The 20,044-nt window shown below is 36.9% G+C and overlaps 1 protein-coding gene and 1 long non-coding RNA gene across 2 annotated transcripts; one reads left to right on the top strand and one right to left on the bottom strand.

The window, feature by feature from the left end:
- Positions 1 to 8,994: 8,994 nt before the first annotated feature.
- On the bottom strand, positions 8,995 to 10,478 carry LOC122007080. The gene is made up of 3 exons (XR_006118845.1): positions 10,421 to 10,478; positions 9,306 to 9,386; positions 8,995 to 9,202 (listed from the first exon to the last, which is right to left on the bottom strand). It is a non-coding gene; the product is annotated as an uncharacterized LOC122007080 (long non-coding RNA).
- An 8,237-nt stretch (positions 10,479 to 18,715) lies between these two features.
- LOC121983564 (trihelix transcription factor ASIL1-like) lies at positions 18,716 to 19,829 on the top strand. Its single transcript, XM_042536351.1, has one exon. It carries the CDS (start codon positions 18,814 to 18,816, stop codon positions 19,645 to 19,647), a length of 834 nt encoding a protein of 277 aa, XP_042392285.1. The 5' UTR covers positions 18,716 to 18,813; the 3' UTR covers positions 19,648 to 19,829.
- Positions 19,830 to 20,044: the final 215 nt, after the last annotated feature.

Genomic DNA, 20,044 nt, shown 5'->3' with positions numbered 1-20,044 from the left:
AGTACGTTAGGAAAGCTTAGTCTATGCATGTCTAGGAAGATATGGCTTCGACCTGGTGCATCTGGCTAAGTGGAACTAGCCGAAGCTACCCCTTACGGATCCTAACTAGTTAGATCAAGGTTTTGTATTAAGTTCAGTGGATAGGACTATTTGGAAAACCTCGAAGGCATGGTTACTCTAATGATGTCCAGGTGACTCACCATAGTCCAGAAGTTTATCCAGAGAACGCCTATTTGTTGAACCCAAAGGGAAACCTGAATCTAATACAAGTTAAAAACAAACCCTAAAATTGAACCTAATTCATCTCACAAAATTATAGGATTCCCTGATTGTAAACATAGATCGGGTGAGATGACTAAGGACTTAAATTAAAATTAAATTAAATTAAATTAAATTAAATTAAAATTATATTAAAATTAAATTATATTAAAATTAAAATTAAACTTAAAACTTATTTTTTTTAACCAAAAAAAAATATTTTAAAACTTAAACTTAAATTTTTTTAAAATTATTTTAACTTATAAATTATTTTAAAAAATTATTTTAATAAATTATTTTAACTTAAAAATTATTTTAAAAATTAAACTTAAACTTTTTTTAACTTAAAAAATTATTTTAAAAATTATTTTAACTTAAAAATTATTTTAAAAATTAAACTTAAATTTTTTTAACTTAAAAAAAAATTATTTTAATAAATTATTTTAAAAATTATTTTAATTTAAAAATTATTTTAAAAAATCTTTAAAAATCATTTTAAAAATCATTTTTTTAAAAAAAAATCTTTAAAATTTTTTTAAAAAATTCTTTTAAAAACTATTTTAAAAATTCTTTTAATTATTTTAAAAATCCTTTTAATTTTTTTTTTAAAATTATTTAAAAACTATTTTAAAAATTCATTAAAAACTATTTTCATTAAAAACTATTTTAAAAAAAAATCGTTAAAAATTCCTTTAAAATCATTTAAAATTCTTTAAAAAATTATTTTAAAAATTCTTTAAATATTCTTTTAAAAAACTATTTTAAGAATCCTTTTTAAAACTTAAATTATAACTTAAAATTAAAACTTAAATTAACTTAAAATAAAATTTAAAGCTTAAATTAAAAATGAAACTTAAAATTGAAATTTTAACAAGTAAATAATTAAAGTAAAAACATTAACTGTAGTCAATTGTACCTTAAACTAGATATGAACTTATATTAAAAAAAAAACTAATTAAAACCTTATTTTAACTCAATCAATCTTAATATTGACGATTAGTCAAAATAAACCTAACTTAAGTAATCCTAATTAAACATAACTTAGGTTACTTAATCAAAACTTAAAGACTAAGTAAATGAAAAACAAAAGACAAATTATAACTATTATCCATTGATATTAAGACAATTAATATGAAATTTAATCAGATAAGTCAAGTAAAATAAAAATTAATCAATAAACTATTGATAATGATTAACTATTATTAAGTTTGCAATAAATTACTTATTACTTATTATTAAGAATAATTGATTTCAATAATCTTATTCTTATCAAAAAACTATACCAAGTATATAAAAATACTTATATAAATAATATACTCGATAAAACATAAGTGTTACTAACACTTAGGTACAAAAAATGTATTGAAGCTGTAAAATTTAATATAACAAAACCTTGGCATTAACTTAAGGGGGAGATATTAAATTAAGGGGAATAACAAATTCGGGGGAGGTTCAATTTTTTCTTTTTATCAAACTTTCTATTTAAATCCCCTAGAAAAATTAATAAATTAAGGGAGAGTAATAAATTAAAGGAGTATCAAATTTGGGGGGAGGTTTATTTTTTTTTAATCTCCTTAAGTGTTATTTTTTTTCTCTTTAAAATCTCTTTAGAAAATTCTACCCCAATTACTTTGAAAATATTATATTAAATATTCTTAGCAAATATTTTCAAAAACTTTATTTTAGATATCAGGTTCAGGGGGAGGATTAAATCAACACTTAGCACCTAAATTATTCTCTCCACCTTAAACATATTCAAACTCAGTCTTGAAAAGTAAATTTATTCAAACTCAGTCTTGAAACTTTGATTTTGAAAACTCATGGTTGAAAAGTGTATCAAAGTTGAAACGTATTTTTAAAATTTAAACCTTGAAATTTTGGTTTCAAAAACACATGTTTTAAAAGTGTTTTAAAAGTTGAAACTTACTTTGAAAATTTGATCTTAAAATTTGTAACTTATAACCCTATGTTTGGAAATTAGAATATCTAAACTTAGCGTTCCTAAACGTAAGCTTGAAAATTAGCTTTTAAAAAATTTCTCTTAAAGTTTACAAAGTCAATTAAATTTTGCAGATATTATCTTTCAAAATTACTCAAAATGTACTAAATACTAAGTTATGTTGCTAAATTAGCTATTTTCAAAACTTAGTTATTTTACAAAAGTTAAGAAACAAAAGCTAAATTACTATTTAAACTCCCCCAAGTTACCTTGACATTTTTTTTACAAATTTTACTTTGTCTGAATTCCAAAATTACTTGACTTACATCCTTATTTGATGAATGCCAAAGGGGGAGGAATAGGTGGTTAAGTTAGAGAAACAAAATGTCAAATTTAAAAACTAACTTAAACCTTAAAAATCATGCTAGTTTCTTTTACTAGCATATTTTTCACTAACTTAACTAGGTTGTCATTCCATCAAAAAGGGGGAGATTGTTGGTGCGGTTAGCACTAACGGTCTAACTCAGGTTTTGATGAATGACAAATCAGGTTAAGTTAGGTGTGTCGTGATCTAACACTATGATCGAGTGTGCAGGCTAAATCCAGACAGGTCGACGGGTTGACCGGATGTCTGGCACGAAGTCCAATCAGGTCGACGGGCTGACCGGACGCTTGCCGAGAAGTCCGGCCAGGTCGACGGGCTGACCGGATAGCTGGCGAGAAGTCCAAGCGGGTCGACGGGCTGACCGGACGCTTGGCGAGAAGTCCAGCTAGGTCGACGGGTTGACCGAATAGCTGGCGAGAAGTCCAGACGGGTCGAAGGGCTGACCGGACGTCTGGCAGGTAAGTAAAGGTAAGTCACTGGAAGGGAGTGACTGTGAGGACGCGTTCCCGGGAAGGGAACATTAGGCGTCGATCCGGCTTAGATCCATTTCGGATATCTAAGTCCAGATCGTGACTAGATTCCGGTCTCGGAAAGACAGAATCTAAGTCATACTTCTTATACTGAACTCATAAACTGTGCTAACACTTTATTTTGCAGGATCTATTTGTCTCGGACTAACCTTGTTTTGCAGGAAAGCTGTTCACTGGAAATAGGTGGTTCGGGCGCCCGGAGGGGATCCGGGCGCCCGGAGGTCCGGGCACCCGGGCGCCCTGGAGGCAAAAATTATCCTGATCGCGCGTCGCCACTTGGAGCTCGCTGGTTGGACTTGCCACGTCTCACCAGGGCGCCCGGAAGGGATCCAGGGCGCCCCGAGCTTCATATAAAAGATGGGGCAGAGGCAGAGTTGAAGATACAACTATCAACTGAGAATCTACTGCTTGCTATGCTGCTCAGCGCTCCAACGACGCTAACGAAGCTCCGACAACGCGCTCTTTTCCTTGTAGCTTTCCTTCTGTCGGTATAGCTTTGTTTTACTGTTTATTAGCATTTCTTGTACTGTCTTTCTAATTATCATTTCGAATTGCTAATAAATTGCCCAACGAAAGTACTCACGGAGTACGGGCATTCGAGTAGGAGTCGTCACAGGCTCCGAACGAAGTAAAAACACCGTGTTCATTTGTCTATTGTTTTTAATTCTGCTGCGCTTAACTCTTTACAACGTGGTTTTTCGAATCGATATTCACCCCCCCCCTCTATCGACGTTTCATGATCCAACAGATACCACTTGTTGGATCGTGAAGTTTCGCTAGAGGGGGGGTGAATAGCGATTATAAAAATTTCGACAAGAGTAAGCGCAGCGGAAAGGACGAAATTAAAACAATGCTAACACAATAACCAATTTTACTTGGTTTGGAGCCTTTGGTGACTCCTACTCCAAGGCCCGCACACGAGGGTGCTTTCGTTGGGCAATTCACTAGCAATTCGAATAATCGTTTTACAATTGAAAGTACAGTTGCTAATGAAAAAATTAAGCAGTACCGACAGAGGAAGAAATCAAAAAGAAAAGATCGCGTTGTCGGAGCTTTGCGGCGTCGCAGGAGCACAGAAGAGCATATCGTCAATTCAGAGTTGTTGTTGGAGCTCCACCCCTGCCCCTTCTTTTATATGACGCTCGGGGCGCCCCAGATCCCTTCTGGGTGCCCTGGTGGGACGTGGCAGGTCCAACCAGTGAGCTTCACGTGGCGACGACGTGTTTGGATGAAATTTGCCTCTCGGGCGCCCGGACCTCCGGACGCCCGGACCACCTTTTTCCAGGGAGCACCTTTCCTGCAAAACAAGGTTAGTCCGAGGCAAATATATAGATTATAACCTGTAAAATAGAGTGTTAGTTCAGTTTATAGTTTAGCAAAAAGAGTATGACTTAGATTCCGTCTTTTCGAGACCGGAATCTAGTCACGTTCTCGACTTAGATATCCGAAATAGATCTAAGCCGGATTGACGCCTAATGTTCCCTTCCCAGGAACGCGTCCTCACAGTCACTCCTTCCAGTGACTTACCTTTACTCACCTGCCAGACGTCCGGTCAACCCTTCGATCCGTCTGGACTTCTCGCCAAGCGTCCGGTCAGCCCGTCGACTCGCTTGGACTTCGTGCCAGACATCCGATCAGTCCGTCGACCTGTCTTGACTTATCCTGCACACTCGGTCAGAGTGTTAGATCACGATAAACCTAACTTAACCTGATTTGTCATTAATTAAAACCTGAGTTAGACCGTTAGTGCTAACCGCACCAACATGATGGAGTACTCAAAGAAGAAGTGTCAGTTCATCTCCTCATGACCACGACAAAGCACACAAAACTTGTCTAAAACATGTGTCATTCTGTTAATTGTACATAGTTTTTTCCATATGCTAGTAGCCATACAATAAATTGGTACTTTGGCAAGATCTCCGTTCTCTAAACCTTCCATACTCAAGTCACCACTAGTCCTCTTGACTTGAAGAACTCATAGGTGTTTGCAGTCTCATTTTTCTTTAACACGAACCATCCAATCAACTCCATGTTGGTCGCCCCTTGTCCATGAAAGCCCTGTAAAATTTTAACATGTATGTCAATGAGTCATTTAATAAGGGGAGAGTCTAAGGCCTTGTCCTTCCATTGCCAAAGATTAGTACCCTTGATGTACTGTTAATGCACCCATCTTACCCATAGCGAATCCATTTTGGATTGAATTTCTCATAGTGTCTTGCTTAGTAGTGCATTGTCCTATGCGCGGAGATTACGAAGTCCATAGTCAATAGAAAGGCAAATAGTGACCTATGATATTGGAGGGTGCTTGGGGACCACACAAATATTCAATATAGGTCTTTGATCTCTCAATAACACCATCAAGGAAGGGAAGCGAGGAGAGCCAATAACACGCCACCCCTTGGAGGATTGATTTAACCAACTCCAAACGCCTCGCATAGGATAGAGTATGTTTCGGCCAAGCTTTTATCTTCTTTGTGATATTATCAATTAAGGGATCATAATTTGCATTTCACAACCTTTCCACCCAAGTATCGGAATGGAAACATGTCTTCTTGGAACCCCATAATGTTGAGTAGTCGACTCTTCATTCTATCATCAACATCTACCATATACATATGAGATTTCAATGGATTATCCCTCAATCCCGCCTCATTTCAAAATTGTTTCAAACAGTCCGTCAACACCTTGGGAGGTTTCATCTGCCCGTGCGAACAACATCAAGTCATCAGCATAAACAAGGTGGGTGATACCAATCCCTTTGCACATAGGGTGGAAGTGAAAAGAGGGTAGCAAGGAAACATCATGCATTATTCTTGATAGTACCTCAATACATAAACCGAAAAGCATGAGTGATAGGAGGTCATCTTGCTTCAAGTCATGTTGTCCACTAAAAACTCCATAAAAACCATCATTTAGCGATATAAAATAAGAGATTGTTATGACGTATTCTTTAATCGATCCTTGGTACTATTTGTAGGATCGATAAAAATTTAGATATCTTCACAATTACATGATATTGTCCACTTTGGGCCTAGACTCTCATGGTTTTGCTCTTGGGCTCTACCCAAAAAGCCTCATGCCAATAAAGATATCTTTTCTCTTATAAACCCATGATCTTTCCCATGTGTTTTCAATGTGGGACTATATTTGCAACCTTGTAACCCCAACAATCTATTGATGCAATCGACCCAAGTTTGATCGGTACGATCATGATTTTGATGTGTATGTCAAAGAGTTTAAGTTAGACTTTCATATGTGTTTGATATGTGTGTTTGAGTCTTGCAGGACTTAGTGAAACACACATGAGGAGCTTGGTGCAACTAAGCTTGCACTACAACAAAAATATTAAAAGACAACGGTTAAAAACCGTTGTCGTAGGCTCTTTAAAACTGTTGTAATTGGCACTGTTATTAAATGTGCGGTAAAAGACAACGGTTTAAAACCGTTGTCTTTGATCACATTAGACAACAGTCATGCAACGGATTTAAAGTGTTGTCTTTTAATACCAATGACAACAGTTCTGAAACATATAAAACCGTTGTAATTGCCAGTTTTGCAATAATTTTGATCGTAGATATGCTTTAGACAACAAATACACTGTTGTCTTTCTTCCAAATTTAGTTTTAAACCATTGTCTTTGCATACTTTTCACAACGGTTAAAAAATTGTTGTCTATGTTGATTAGAAAATGCATCACGAATAGATAAAATAATTTTTTTGCACACAAACATGTAGAACATATATACATTCACAAAACCATTGTCAACATATATACATTCAGTTGCGTTTTATACATCTTGTCTCAACCAAAAACTGGTACAACATATATGTACATTCACTTAAGTTAAGTTTATAAACTTCTACAATTACTACAAGCTAAGCTATCCAAACATGACCATAAGTTCATGACAACCATAAAATTAAGTTTATCAAACCACAACCATGCAAATTAACTTATCCGTTTCTGAATAAATCAAGTGATCAGGATGTGCTAACAATCTTCACGTACTGGTCCTTTTTCTGCATACAAAACTTCATAGACTTAGCTTGCAAACCCAGCTTTATCCCTTTTCTGAAAATAAACGTCCTGGAGATTACTTTCCTTCAGGATGAAAAGAAGAAAAAAAATATTAATATGATGTGCTAGATTTCTAAAGAAGAAAGAGGGGTCATTTCTTACCTCCTAATAAGTTGAGACTTAGCCAATATCCATGATCATGATAGAGGTTTGAATACTTAAATTTAGTCCCTCAAGTTTCATTTGAATCAATGAAACCTTTGGTATTTGGTTAAGTACTCACTATGGTCCTTCTCCAGACCGAACCTGGATTCGAAAGCTTGACCCATTATTTCATTGAACTACATGAGTTAAAAAAACAAAAAACACAACAGAAGCTAAAATGTTAAAAGACAACATATTTTATTTATGAATATGCAAAGATATGATAATTTAGGTTTTACCTTTATGTTTTGCATCAGTCGTTGACCTTATGTAGGGCAACACCGAAATAACTTCCAAGTAAATTGCAAGTGCTAACAATGGACAAGGCACAATCTACAATTATAGAAAAAAAATCATTAGATCTTGTAAAAACAATCATATAAATAAAAGAAATGTTTATTAGATCTTGTAAAAACATGCAAGTTATTTATGATCAAAGGAGACAAGTTTCAAAATCTTGGACAATTCACTTCAGGTTGAAACTGGAACCAGTCACTAATCTTGTCTGGTAGGATTGGATGGACTCTAGTTAACCTAAAATTTTCACAAGTTTAACTTGGAAAGAATAGTCAAACCTTCAAATGAAACCACAATCCAGATTTTTCAATACAGGGGTCTTAATAATTTATAAGGTATGACACAAATCACGAAAAAACTTAAGAGCACTGCCCAACTTACCCACAGATATCGCAGTTGTACTCCTCTTATATTTGTACATTTGGACATAGAATAGGATATCTCAATTACAATATTAATCATTGGAGAACTAAAATATTAGTTACGTATATATAAACAAGTACTTACACATGAGAAAGGGAATAAACAAGCTCCTGCAGGAAATCAGTAAGTAATGAGTGGGTCGGGTTGTACCCTATGAAATTACAAACACCAATATAAGAAAAACTTGAATTACTTATAGCTCTTGAAATATTGAATTTATTTAGACAAATGGCAGAATTTAATCCACAAAGCAAGTTCCTGTCAAGAACATTGATAATTTAATTTTGAAAATATACCTAGTAATTCACAAAGCAGGTACTTGTAAAAAAGAAAGCACCCAAATAAAATCCACACCGACCAAGAATGCTAAAAATTTATAAATGTAAAGGCTTTAAATAGAGTACAACTTTTGAAACACAGAGCTTACAATCATGCCAGCAATAGAGCACATGTCGAAGTCATAATTCCTTGGATGACAAATTTGGTTAAAAATAATTGTCCCTGCATTTAAAACTCCATGGGAAAAAAGTAATGTTAAAACATATAATGCGCTTCATATTTGTGTATTTGCGCATGTCATGTATGAGGCTTGAAACATCACGTCGAGCTAAAAAATTAACAACAACCCAACGGGTGATTTGAGATGGCTCCATCAATTTCTGAAAGAGGTATATATTTTAACTATAATAATAAACTCATTGAAAGCAAAAAAAAACACCTTTTGGTTAAAATTCCATCTCCCCCTTGATGGAATAAAGTGCTCTCCATTGCCAACTCTGAGCTGCAGCATTTGCTTTTGTCATAAATAACCTCAAATAATACGTAAAAATATAAAGACAAAACATAAAACCATACCCGGGGAGGTTGCAATACTATGCCTTCTATTTGAGTAAAAGCAGTGGCAATGCTAACGCTACATGCATGTAGGAGTGGGTGAGCATCATAATTATTGAATCTCAAAGCCTATCTATCATCCAAGGATAAGCATGAAAAAACAGCATACATGTCATACCAACAAAACCAATCTTAAAGATCGACACATACCTCACTGAGGACACTTATTCATTCATAAGGCTTCAGCCTTGACTTTTCCACCAGGGAAGCTTGTTGAAATGTTGACAGTGATTTGGTATATCTTTGCAGTGAAACTAAGGAGCAGAACTGAATAGTTTGCCAAATTTGTCAGGATAAAAATAAAGGTTCTTTCAAAAAAAAAATTAAAAAAAAGTGAAGTAGAATGAGCTCAAAAACCTCAAGGGGCACATATGATGGTCCTTTTGGTTTTCCAACATTTAAGCAAGGAAAATCAGCAGAGTAACACAATTGAATTCTCTGTTGTCACAGAAAATAATCATAAACAATTACTTCAATTGTATATGAATTTTCATTTCCATTTCTCAAAGGAAGGAAGCAAGACCAATTCCAACCTTGAGGCAGATACAACACCATTATACAAACACTAATGGTTTTCAGAAAGCAAGATTAGTTCCAAACATAAGCAGAGAAAAAGGAGAATTCTGCAGTTCCAAGCAATAAATTCTTATCGCCAAAGGAAGAAACACAGAAGTTGTACAAACTCACATTTATATAAAAGCAGCTTCTCCTAGTTCTTAAAATAATGCTTCATTACATATGCTTCAAAAATTCAAAGATTCTTATAAACCAATTGATTGCAAAATGCTGACAAATAATGAAACAACACAACCTGGAAAAACTCACATTTCATCTTTGCAAGCCTTGTCACTTACCCCAATGATTTTAAATATGTTTAATAAAATTATTTTTTTTAAAAAAATCACTTTTCCAAACAAAACCTAGGTGAGACATACCTTTCACTCATCTTCACTGCCTCCATGTTCTTACTCATAATTACTACCATCCTCACTGCCTCCATGTCCTAACTCAAGGAAGTAGGAAGCTGGTACACTTTTTAAGGTTAGATGAGACAAGAAGGCTTATTCATTTGTTACAAAGTTGTTCAGCTGTTCCTCTAAAGGAAGGTGAAGAGAAACCATCACAATCAAATGCTTCCTCCATTTGCATCTATGAATTAATTGTAGCAACTTGAGTAAAAACCTTTCTTGAAAAAACCAAAGAGTTGCTAATCAATTCACAGATCAAATAGAGATCCAAGAAATCTCAGAACTTCTTGTTTTTAAAGCAAACAGAACATGAAGTCAAAGGTTGTCTTTAGTTTTGATTGCAATCTTAGATTAATACGATTGCCTAAGGAAAAGGGAAAACAAAATTGAAATAGGAAGAGGTTGTTTGGCGAGATCAAAGATTATTCGATCTGTGAACATGTACAAAGAACAACAATAAAGCAATTTGGGGTAGAAATTTGAGATCGGCATATAATCAAACACCTTTGATGCATCTTGTTAGTTACCAGCACTGGTCCATCTCCCACGTCCGCGGCTGGCGTCGGCCGGCGTAGAAGGAATACGATGATCAGGAAGAATGGAACGACCTCCATCTCCGATCGGCGACGAGGACCCCTCGATCATATTCGGTGCGCTTGTCCGGGTCGGAGAGCGTCTCGTAGGCCGCGTGGATCCACATGAACTCGTCAGCCGGTCCGCCGCGACCACCGCGTCCGGGTGGCATGCGCCGGCGAGCCTCCAGTAAGCCACCATGATCTCGAGCCCCGATGTGGCAGCGGCGACGCTGAGCACGTCGTACAGCGTGCCGGGGCTGAGGGTGAAGTTGGGGGCACCGAAACGGCAGTGCGAACGGGAATCTGGCGATGGCGATGAGCAGAGGGGGAAAGAGGAGGAGGGAGCCCCTAAAATCCCTCCTCTCACCCCTTCTGAAGGTTTCGGTAGGAAGGTCGGGAGGGGGGAGAGATCGTATGAGGAGAGGGGTTTAGGGTTCGGGAAGGCTAAGGGGGAAAATAGGGTGCTAAAAAATTTTCGGAGGGAATGCAAAACACTGCCACAACAAAAACTGTGAAGGGAAAAAACGGCGAAAGAAAAAAGTCAAAGACAACGGTTTTAATAAACCGTTGTCTTTGACCCCCTAAGAAAGCGCTTAAAGACAACAGTTTTAGAAAACCGTTGTAAAATGTGTTGTTGATTTTACAAAAAGTCGCTCAACGACAACAGTTTTTACAAAACTGTTGTCTTTTGTTTTTTTTTGAAAGCTCAAAGACAACGGTTTTGTCAAAAATTGTTGTCTTTAACCAAATTAACAACACTTCCTTCTAAAATCGTTGTCGTAGGGGTGTTGTCTTTTAACATTTTTGTTGTAGTATATCTACAATATAAATTAATTGAACAACCACAAACAAATGTAGATAATTTGACCAAATGTGATTCTTTATTCAAAATAAATGTTTACAAAAGCTTAGGCTTTCAGTATACACTCTAACAATATACCTCTTGATCGCTATCCATTGAGGTATTTGATTCTTCAGAGTCGGAGGATGGTGGAGATGAAGATTTCTTCTTCTTTCCCTTTCCCTTGTTTGCCACAAGGGCTACTCCTCTTGATCTATGAGCTTCTCCATCTAATCCTTCAACTCTTGTTTCATGAAACTCCATTGTTGAGAAGAGTTCATCTAGAGAGGATTTCTTTAGGTCCTTTGATATGTAGTATGAATCTACAATGGAGCTCCAAGTTGTGGTTCTTGGGAAAGCATTTAGGGCTTTCATCATCATATCTCGATTTGAAAGTGTCTCACCTACACTTATTAGTCCATTAATAATTTCCTTAATTCTAGAATGTAAAATTGATACCTTTTCTCCTTTCTCAAGCTTGATATTGTTGAGTTGAGTTCGAAGGAGGTCTCTTTTTGCCAATTTTGCTTCCGATGTCCCTTCATGAAGCTCCACTAGCTTTTCCCACAAGTCTTTGGCACTTGTATAGTTTCCAATTCTTGTTACTTCTTGTTGTGGAAGAACATGTAGTACGTGATGCATTGCCTTGAAATTTGCTAGATGCTCTTCTTTTTGCCTTTTGGTCCATCTTATTATGTCGATTGTCTCATTGTGTTCATCGTTGGGCTCTTCAAAACCACTTTTCATGATTAGCATAATGTCAAAATTGGTATTGAAAAATACCTCCATTTTCTTCTTCCACCAAGAGAAGTCTCCTTTGAATTTGGGTGGATGAATATTTGAGCCGATCATTTTGATGAAGTGCTCTTCTTGGCGATTAGTCCGTTGAAGAGCATCCTTGCTCTAATACCACTTGTTGGGGATCGGTGGCCGGCTTGAAGGGAGGTTGGATAGCTAGGTCACCCCCAATGTGCTTTCTTCTCTACAAGGTGTTAGTGCGTGGTGGAATATACTAAACAAAAAATAATAAGAACAAGCATGATCATGCATTCTTATGTCCTACTTAATCAAGGGGTGCACAAATATCACTTTCATCATATGGAAGGGATAAATATCATTTACATCACTCACATCCCTCCACATAACTTATTACATACATAGTGATCAACTTTATAGTCTACCTTGTTACAAGTGACATTTGACGATACCAAAATACACAACTCCTTATATAGAGAACCGTAGTGACTTCAGATTTAAGGACTATTCATACTCATAGTCACTATGAGAATGTTTATGACACTCATATAATGATCTATGAAACATCTTATAGCGTGTTAATTTAGTACATATTATCTAATATATACTCATGTGTGAATGTGATATTTAATATCCATGACTTGCGGGATTAAGTCATCAATTGACCGACATGCTAGTCTCAATACGCTAATATTGTCTTTACATATTAATAGTTGACTAGGAATAATTAAGAGTAGTGTCTATATATATAAACAAACTTCTACTATCAATTCAACCAATTGATATGTTACAGACTAGAGTTTACTACCCTATGACATTATTATACTTACTCATCTAGCACAAATTTGAAGTAAATATAATAACTATTATATTTTATTAATGAAATATGATACAATACATCCTAAGTCAATCAACTTTTGATTGGTTCTTAGGGTTTACACTAACACCGCATTGTCGCACATATTGCACTATACTGAATGCCAAAGCAAAGAGTGAAAGAAATCCACATATTCATCCGCCACCCCTCTCAAACTTTTTGTTTGATTACCATTTATTTTGGTGAAGGTGATGATATCATTCCTTTTGTTGCTACACTTCATCACATTATAGAAAAATTTTGTGCTTTTATCTGAACTTCTTAAGTAAACACTCTTCGCCTGTTATTGATAGAATTGCTTCTCTACCTCTGCAAGAAGAGTGGTTTACATTTGTATTTACCCATAGTCCGTAAGAATATCCCCTCTCTCTAGAATTCCTTTTTGCATCTCCTCTAAATTTGACTTTTCTCTTTTCTCCTTTTCCGAGATATGCCCAAAATAATTCTTGTTTAGCTCCCTTAACCGACTTTTCAATCGGGTTAATTTTGTCTTGAGCACAAACTAAGCATTCCCTATAGCTGGAGCAACCCATGAATCCTCCACCACCTTCTTGAAATCCCCATGTAATGTCCACAAGTTGAGAAATTTGAAAGGTCGGTTCGTGGCTCTATCTTTTACAAGGGTGGACCCTATGACACAAGAGTGATCTGAGAAACAACCAGATGCCATGAACTCCGCATAAGCATCATAGTTTGTCATCAACCAATATGAATTAACCAAAACTCTATTCAATTTGGAAGAAACTATCCCATTGGTCTAAGTGAGTCGACATCCAATGGAGCGAAGATCCGCCAAATCGTACACCTAAGTAAATATTTGAAAATCTCTAATTTCATGGTTTATAACTAGAGAACCCCTTTTTTCCATCAATTGATAAGATTGAATTAAAATCCCCATGATCATCCATGGCTCATAGATAATCCCACCAAGTTGTTGGGATATGCCTGATGTGGTTTGTACTTAGCACATTTCGTAAAACATGCAGCGGAAGCAAAAATATGATAATAAAATTATTTCATTATAACACACACCACACATGTACAGAATACAATCATGTAGACATAATCATAAAATAAAAGTTTAAGAATAATAATTATTCTAGGCATACTTTACAGATGATGCGTAGGGAAAAGAGCATCAACTTTAGCGGCGTCCATGAATCTCATCTCTATTCGTATTCACGCCAAGTTCTTCAAAATTATTCCGATGAGTAACAAGGTTCATCTTTGATTGGTACTAGTCAAGCGTGGAGGCGATGTGATCCAAGAGAAGGAAGAAGGCACGAAAGCTTGAGGAAGAAAAACTTCTTCCTTAGCTTTTCATGGATGACGACAGAGAGAGGAGAGGAGAGAGAGGGAGGATAGATTTCCAAAAACCTAAACTCACAAATAATGAATTGGTTATTAATTTTCTCCCTTTTGTATCAATATATAGGTTATTTGGATGAGTTGGATTAAAAAGTTTAAACTCGACTCAAATTTCTTAACCCAAATTTGGCTTAATAACCTCTTGATTTGGTTCACAAACAAACCAACTTAGTTTAAACCAAACCAATTTGGTTCAGTACTAAATGAAATAGGGTCTAACTCTTTCATAAGAGATGTGGCTCATCGAGCTTCCGTTTCGACAATTCATCTTCCATATTTGCCCTTCATTTGGTTCAATCAAACAACTTATCTCTTGATTTGAAAATCAAAATTTTAAACTTGTTTTTATGTATTTTAGATACTCATAATGCATGTGACACAAGAGGTTCAACTATTTAATTATAGATCGATCATGAGTAGCACATAGAAGTACATCATGATCCCCAATTAACCAAAAAATCACAGTTGATTCAGAACTAGTTTTGAACCCTTCAACAACTACAATGAGTCATGTCTTGTTCCTTTCACTCGTCTTATATCCACTTGGTTCAGAACATGATTGTAAGTACTCCATGGTAGTTTTGATATGATCAACCAAGTTAAGTTATGTGCTATGTATTTGATTCATGTGTCTAAGTGTGTAGGAGCTTAGAAACACAAGAAGTCGAGCGGAAGACGTAGCTAACAAGAAGGATGACAAGTAAAAGGAGTCGACGGATTCAGTGCATCCGAGGGACGAGGTGCTGTGGAAAAGTATACTGATAGATGATAAGGACATGTGTAATGTTCAAGGGATGAGAAGCCGGGAAGGAAGCATGCTCGAGGAGAAGGCCTGTGTTAGGTTTGGGTGAGCGCAACTCTGGATAATCGGACCATCACCTTAAGAAGACTTGCCTGGTCTACCTTGTGGAAGGCGTCTTCTATGGGCTGGAAGGCGCCTTCAATGCTTCATGGAAGGTGCCTTACAGCCTATGGAAGGTGCCTTCACTAGCTATTACCCGAGGATAAAATTTTATCCTCGGCAGATAAAATCTATCTGATGGAAAGTGCCTTGGACTACTTTTAAGGAGCTTTTAAGCTGCGGATAACATTTTTCAAGGGTTATAAAATGACCCCTGGAGCTAGAAAATATACAAAAACTGAATTACAAATCCTGTATTCAATTTTCTAGTATTTTCTGAACCTAAAAAGAGTATAAGAGGCTTATCCACCTTCAACAAAGGACATTGACTAGTGGAGCTTTCTTTATCATTTTGGATTAACAATCACCTAAGTAACCAAGTAAATTGATTTACCTCTTTTTCATTAGTTGTTCAGTTTTGTTAATATGTTCATTTTAGTTGTGCTAGCTTAATCAAATCAAAAGAACAAGAAAGGGTTATTTTTTTTAGGCAATTCACCTCCTCTTGTCGTCCCTTCTTGCGTTAATAATGATTTATGTGTCTGCCCCCACTAAACTATATAGGTATCCTGAGGTAGTTTTGATGTGGTCAACCTAGTTAAGTTGAATTCTGTATATGTTTGATGTCTTGTGTCTAAGTGTGCAAGAACTTAGGAGCACAAGAACTAGAGCGAAATACGCAGCTAGCGAGAAGGATGATACGGGAGAGAGTCAACGGGCTCGGTGCGTCCAAGGGACGAGGTGCTGTGGAAGAGTACGCTAGTGAACGAGAAGGAAGCGTGCAATGTTTCCGAGGGACGAGAAGTCGGAGTGCAAGCTTGCTCAAGGAGGTGGCCAGAAAATGGATTCGGGTGAGCCCTATTTCTGATGGCCGAAATCACTCAAGAGAACATAGCCGGAATGAAAGAGAAATCGGATATTCAACACTATGTTGACTGTCTGGGTGCTTGGACCAAGTCCAGGCGCCTGCCTCAAATGAGCGAGTTCAACACGGTCCACACACCCTAACCAAGATGAAATTATCCTTTCCGCACCATTGTGACATGGATAAAGTTTTATCCACACCTAGGTGCCCAGAACCCTTCTAGGCACCCAGAGCTACCACGTCAGCAAAGGGTTAGATTCTACCAACAGACTATAAATAGAGCCCTGATCTCAGTAGTTCAGATAATCACCAAGTGACATCCTATGTGGATGATCAATTTTTAAAATGTGTAGATAGAAATACATAATCCCTTAGTTTAGGGCAAAACTAATATCTACATCTTACTAGGACTATAAGTTGACTTGTATGTGTTTTAATACACAATAGATACAAGTGAGATATTAGAAGGATGAACAAAACCCAAGATGTTTATTTAATGCATCTTTTTGAGTTCTAGTTTCATCAAAACACATAATTTGTGTGTTATCCAATCATGGGGGAAAGCAAATGTACAAGTCATGTGCATTTAGCTCAAAGATCGTGATTGTAAATTTAGTTTTGAAAATGATTTTAAATATATATTGAAAAATCTTGGTGAAGGATATCTTTTGATAGGAATCACCATTGGATAGTTAAATACTAACTTGGAAGAACATTGAAGTTTTCAAGAGTTTCTAACTTCGTATCAATCTTTGAAAATAGGACGTATTTTCTTAGAAAATTATTTTTCCATGATAGATTATGCCTTATATAATATCTATATAAATTTTCATGATTTTATAAAAATTTTAAGATATTTCTAAAATTAAGCTAAAATTGAATTTCAGAAATCAGAAATGAGAATCGATTATAGCAACCAATTACCCAACCCTAATTGATTAGGTCAATTGATTAAGGTGAATTCCTGTGAGTACAGTGGCTCATATAATCAATTACTATGATCGATTAAATGTCTTAATCGATTAGAACAATCGATTAACACTTAGTAATCGATTAAATTCCAACTTTAATCAATTAAGGCTGCTCTTAAGTGATTAAGAGCTTTGTTTAAGGGATTAAGGCCCTTATTTTAGCTTAAATAAGTTTATTTAAGTTGATTAAGCCATGTTTAGTCATGTTAACCATTCTTAACCCTAAAAAATTTAATTATGAACATTTAAGGATAGTTTTCTTATTAAAACAAGAAAGGATTGGTTAAAAGAGACTAAGTTGGAGTTTAAGATAAGATTTAGTTTCAAAGTCAAATTTTGAACCTCAAAACTTTAAATTGTGGACTTTCTAAAGGTTTAGAAAATCCAAGTTATTGTTGATGCAATGATAGAAGTTTAGAGCATGTTTTGAGGGGGGAGCTACTCCTTAAAAACATGGTTTGCATTTTATTTGTAAACAATGAAATAATTGAAGGTTGGAAAACTTTTTTGTTATGAATACTCAAAGTTGAGCATGGGAGACAATGGAAGATTAAAAATCTTCATTGTCATTAATGATTAATGCTCAAGGGTGAGCATTAAACACAATGAAGGGTATGAGACCTTTATAGTGATGTTGTGAATAACAAATGAGGTTGTGAAAAATATGAGATACCTCTTAAGAAGAAGAGTTTTTGATATGTGTCAAAGGGGGAGAATGTAGAGTTTAAGTTAGGAAAATTCTCTATGTTCATAGGGGAAAATTATGAAATCTTTATGTTAAGGGGCAGAATGGAAGAAACCCTCATTCATGCTTTGACATGAAGAAGAAGTTGAAGCTCTGGAATTAGCCTAACTTAAACGCATTGTCAAATATCAAAAGGGGAAGATTGTTAGTACAATTTTCCTAGGTCAAGATTGACCAAGCTGACTAAGCTTGAATTGGCTCAAGCTTTCACTATCTTAAGCTATGGGCTATGAGTATCACTATTTTTAGTTACCATTCACTATTTTTTTTTCTACTATGGATCTAAGTGTTTTTTTCTTTTTCACTGCCCTTAGCCCCTCGGGCAACCACTTGGGTACCTCTTAACAAGACTTCACCATTAAAGGAGTGTATATAATTAGATTATTATTATTATTATTATTATTATTATTATTATTATTATTATTCAGACACGAGGTATCCCGTGTATAATCAGCAAATAGTTGCAATGGGAAGCTTATTTGATGAATTATAAATTTTTAATGGCCATTTTTTTTTGCGACACCAACAAATCAAAGAACTAAAAGCAATTGTAATTACTTAATTTTCATCGTAATTAGTGTATATTTTATTCGTTTTAACATAGCCCATTCAATTTATATTGGTATTCTTTATTATTTTTTAATTATTATTTTATTATATATAAGAAATATCTAGAATTTGAAATCTCGCACAGAAAAACCACGTCACGTGCGAGCGCCAAACCATACCTTCCCTCTTCACCGTGTCGCCGACTGCACCGCCGCCACCGCCACCTTCCCACGCCCTGCCTCCTCCATCTCGACCGGACCGGTCCGGTCTAATCACCTAATCGAGTCGGATCGGACCCGCCTCCACCACCGACCCACCCAATCCTTATCCCCACCACCGCCACCACCACTCAACCACCTGGCCACGCCACCACCCACCCCCGTCGCCCCGTTCCCCCAAACGCAAACCCTAATTTGTCCTTCGCATCTGCCTTCCAGTACCAAAAACCCATGGCTGCCGCAGCCGGATCGCTGGAGCGATGGGCCGGCCCGCCGCTGCCTCGGTCGCGGAAGACCGTCCCGGGCCAGCCCTGGTCCGACCTCGAGACCGCCCATCTGATCGACGCCTACGAGGAGAGGTGGTACGCCCTGAAGCGCGGGCAGCTCAGGGCCCAGCAGTGGGAGGAAGTCGCCGCCGCCGTCGCCGCCAGATGCGGCCTCGAGGAGCCCTCCAAGACCGGCACCCAGTGTCGCCACAAGATCGAGAAGCTTCGAAAGCGGTACCGCGCGGAGCGGCAACGCCCCGTCGCCTCTGCCTGGTCCTTCTTCGGCCGCATGGACCGCATGGAGCGCGGCCCCCTCCCTATCACCGTACGCCCACCGGCTGCGGCTGGGCGTGCTCTCGACGTTCGCTCCACCGACGACGAAGACGAGGAAGAAGACGAGGAGGTTGAGAGAGTTGAAAACAACGTTCGGAGTATTAATGGAATCCTTCAGGGGCCTCACCGGGGCCCTTCGAGGATTTCCAGGAATCACGTTCCTCCCAAAAGGAGACATTTTGAGGTGGAAGAAGAGGAGGCAGATGAATCCAATGAGGAAGATTCAGAGGGTGAAGCTCTAGGCAGTGGCAAAAAGATCATGTCGCATCTGTCTGCTGTTGTGAGAGGGTTCAGTGAGGGCTTGATGAGGATTGAGAAGCGAAGAATGGAATTGTTGAGGGAGCTAGAAAGAGACTGGATGGAGATGCAAAGGAAGCAGACCCATATGATAAGGGAGTCAGAACAGTGCCTCTTAGACATGATTGCTGATGCTTTCGCTTCTACCAAGAAAGCAAAGAAGTCATAGGATTGGAAGGGCACTAAACAAGGTCAAGCAAACTCACACACTAGCCCTTTGTTATTTACATCTCGGTTAACAATAATTAGATTTTGGATGCTGATGAGTCATATCATTGAGCCTTCATTTGTTAATTTATGCTCAAGAAGTTTTTTCACCATAGCCTCTTAATTTTCTTCTATACCAATCAATAGTTTGGAATTGTAGGGTTGAATAACAGTACACTATTGCTGTTAATTGCATCTGAGGGATTGAATTCATTTAGGAAGGCAAATTTCTTTCTTGTTCTAGGAAGGGGTAAACACTAGATTCTTGGAGAATAAAGCATAGATTGGTGAATTTTCGGTTGTGACATTTGAAAAAACAGATCTATTACTTCCTTTATAAACAGTACTGGTATCTGTTG

This window comes from Zingiber officinale, chromosome 1B (genome assembly GCF_018446385.1).
Source record: "Zingiber officinale cultivar Zhangliang chromosome 1B, Zo_v1.1, whole genome shotgun sequence".
Lineage (NCBI taxonomy): Eukaryota > Viridiplantae > Streptophyta > Magnoliopsida > Zingiberales > Zingiberaceae > Zingiber > Zingiber officinale.
The sequence above is the reverse complement of the archived record's forward strand: the minus strand, read 5'-3'. Positions and strand labels throughout refer to the sequence as shown.

What these genes read in the sequence shown, in the direction of transcription:
- LOC121983564 (XM_042536351.1), top strand. Translation starts at nt 18,814, where the DNA reads ATGGCTGCCGCAGCCGGATCGCTGGAGCGATGGGCCGGCCCGCCGCTG.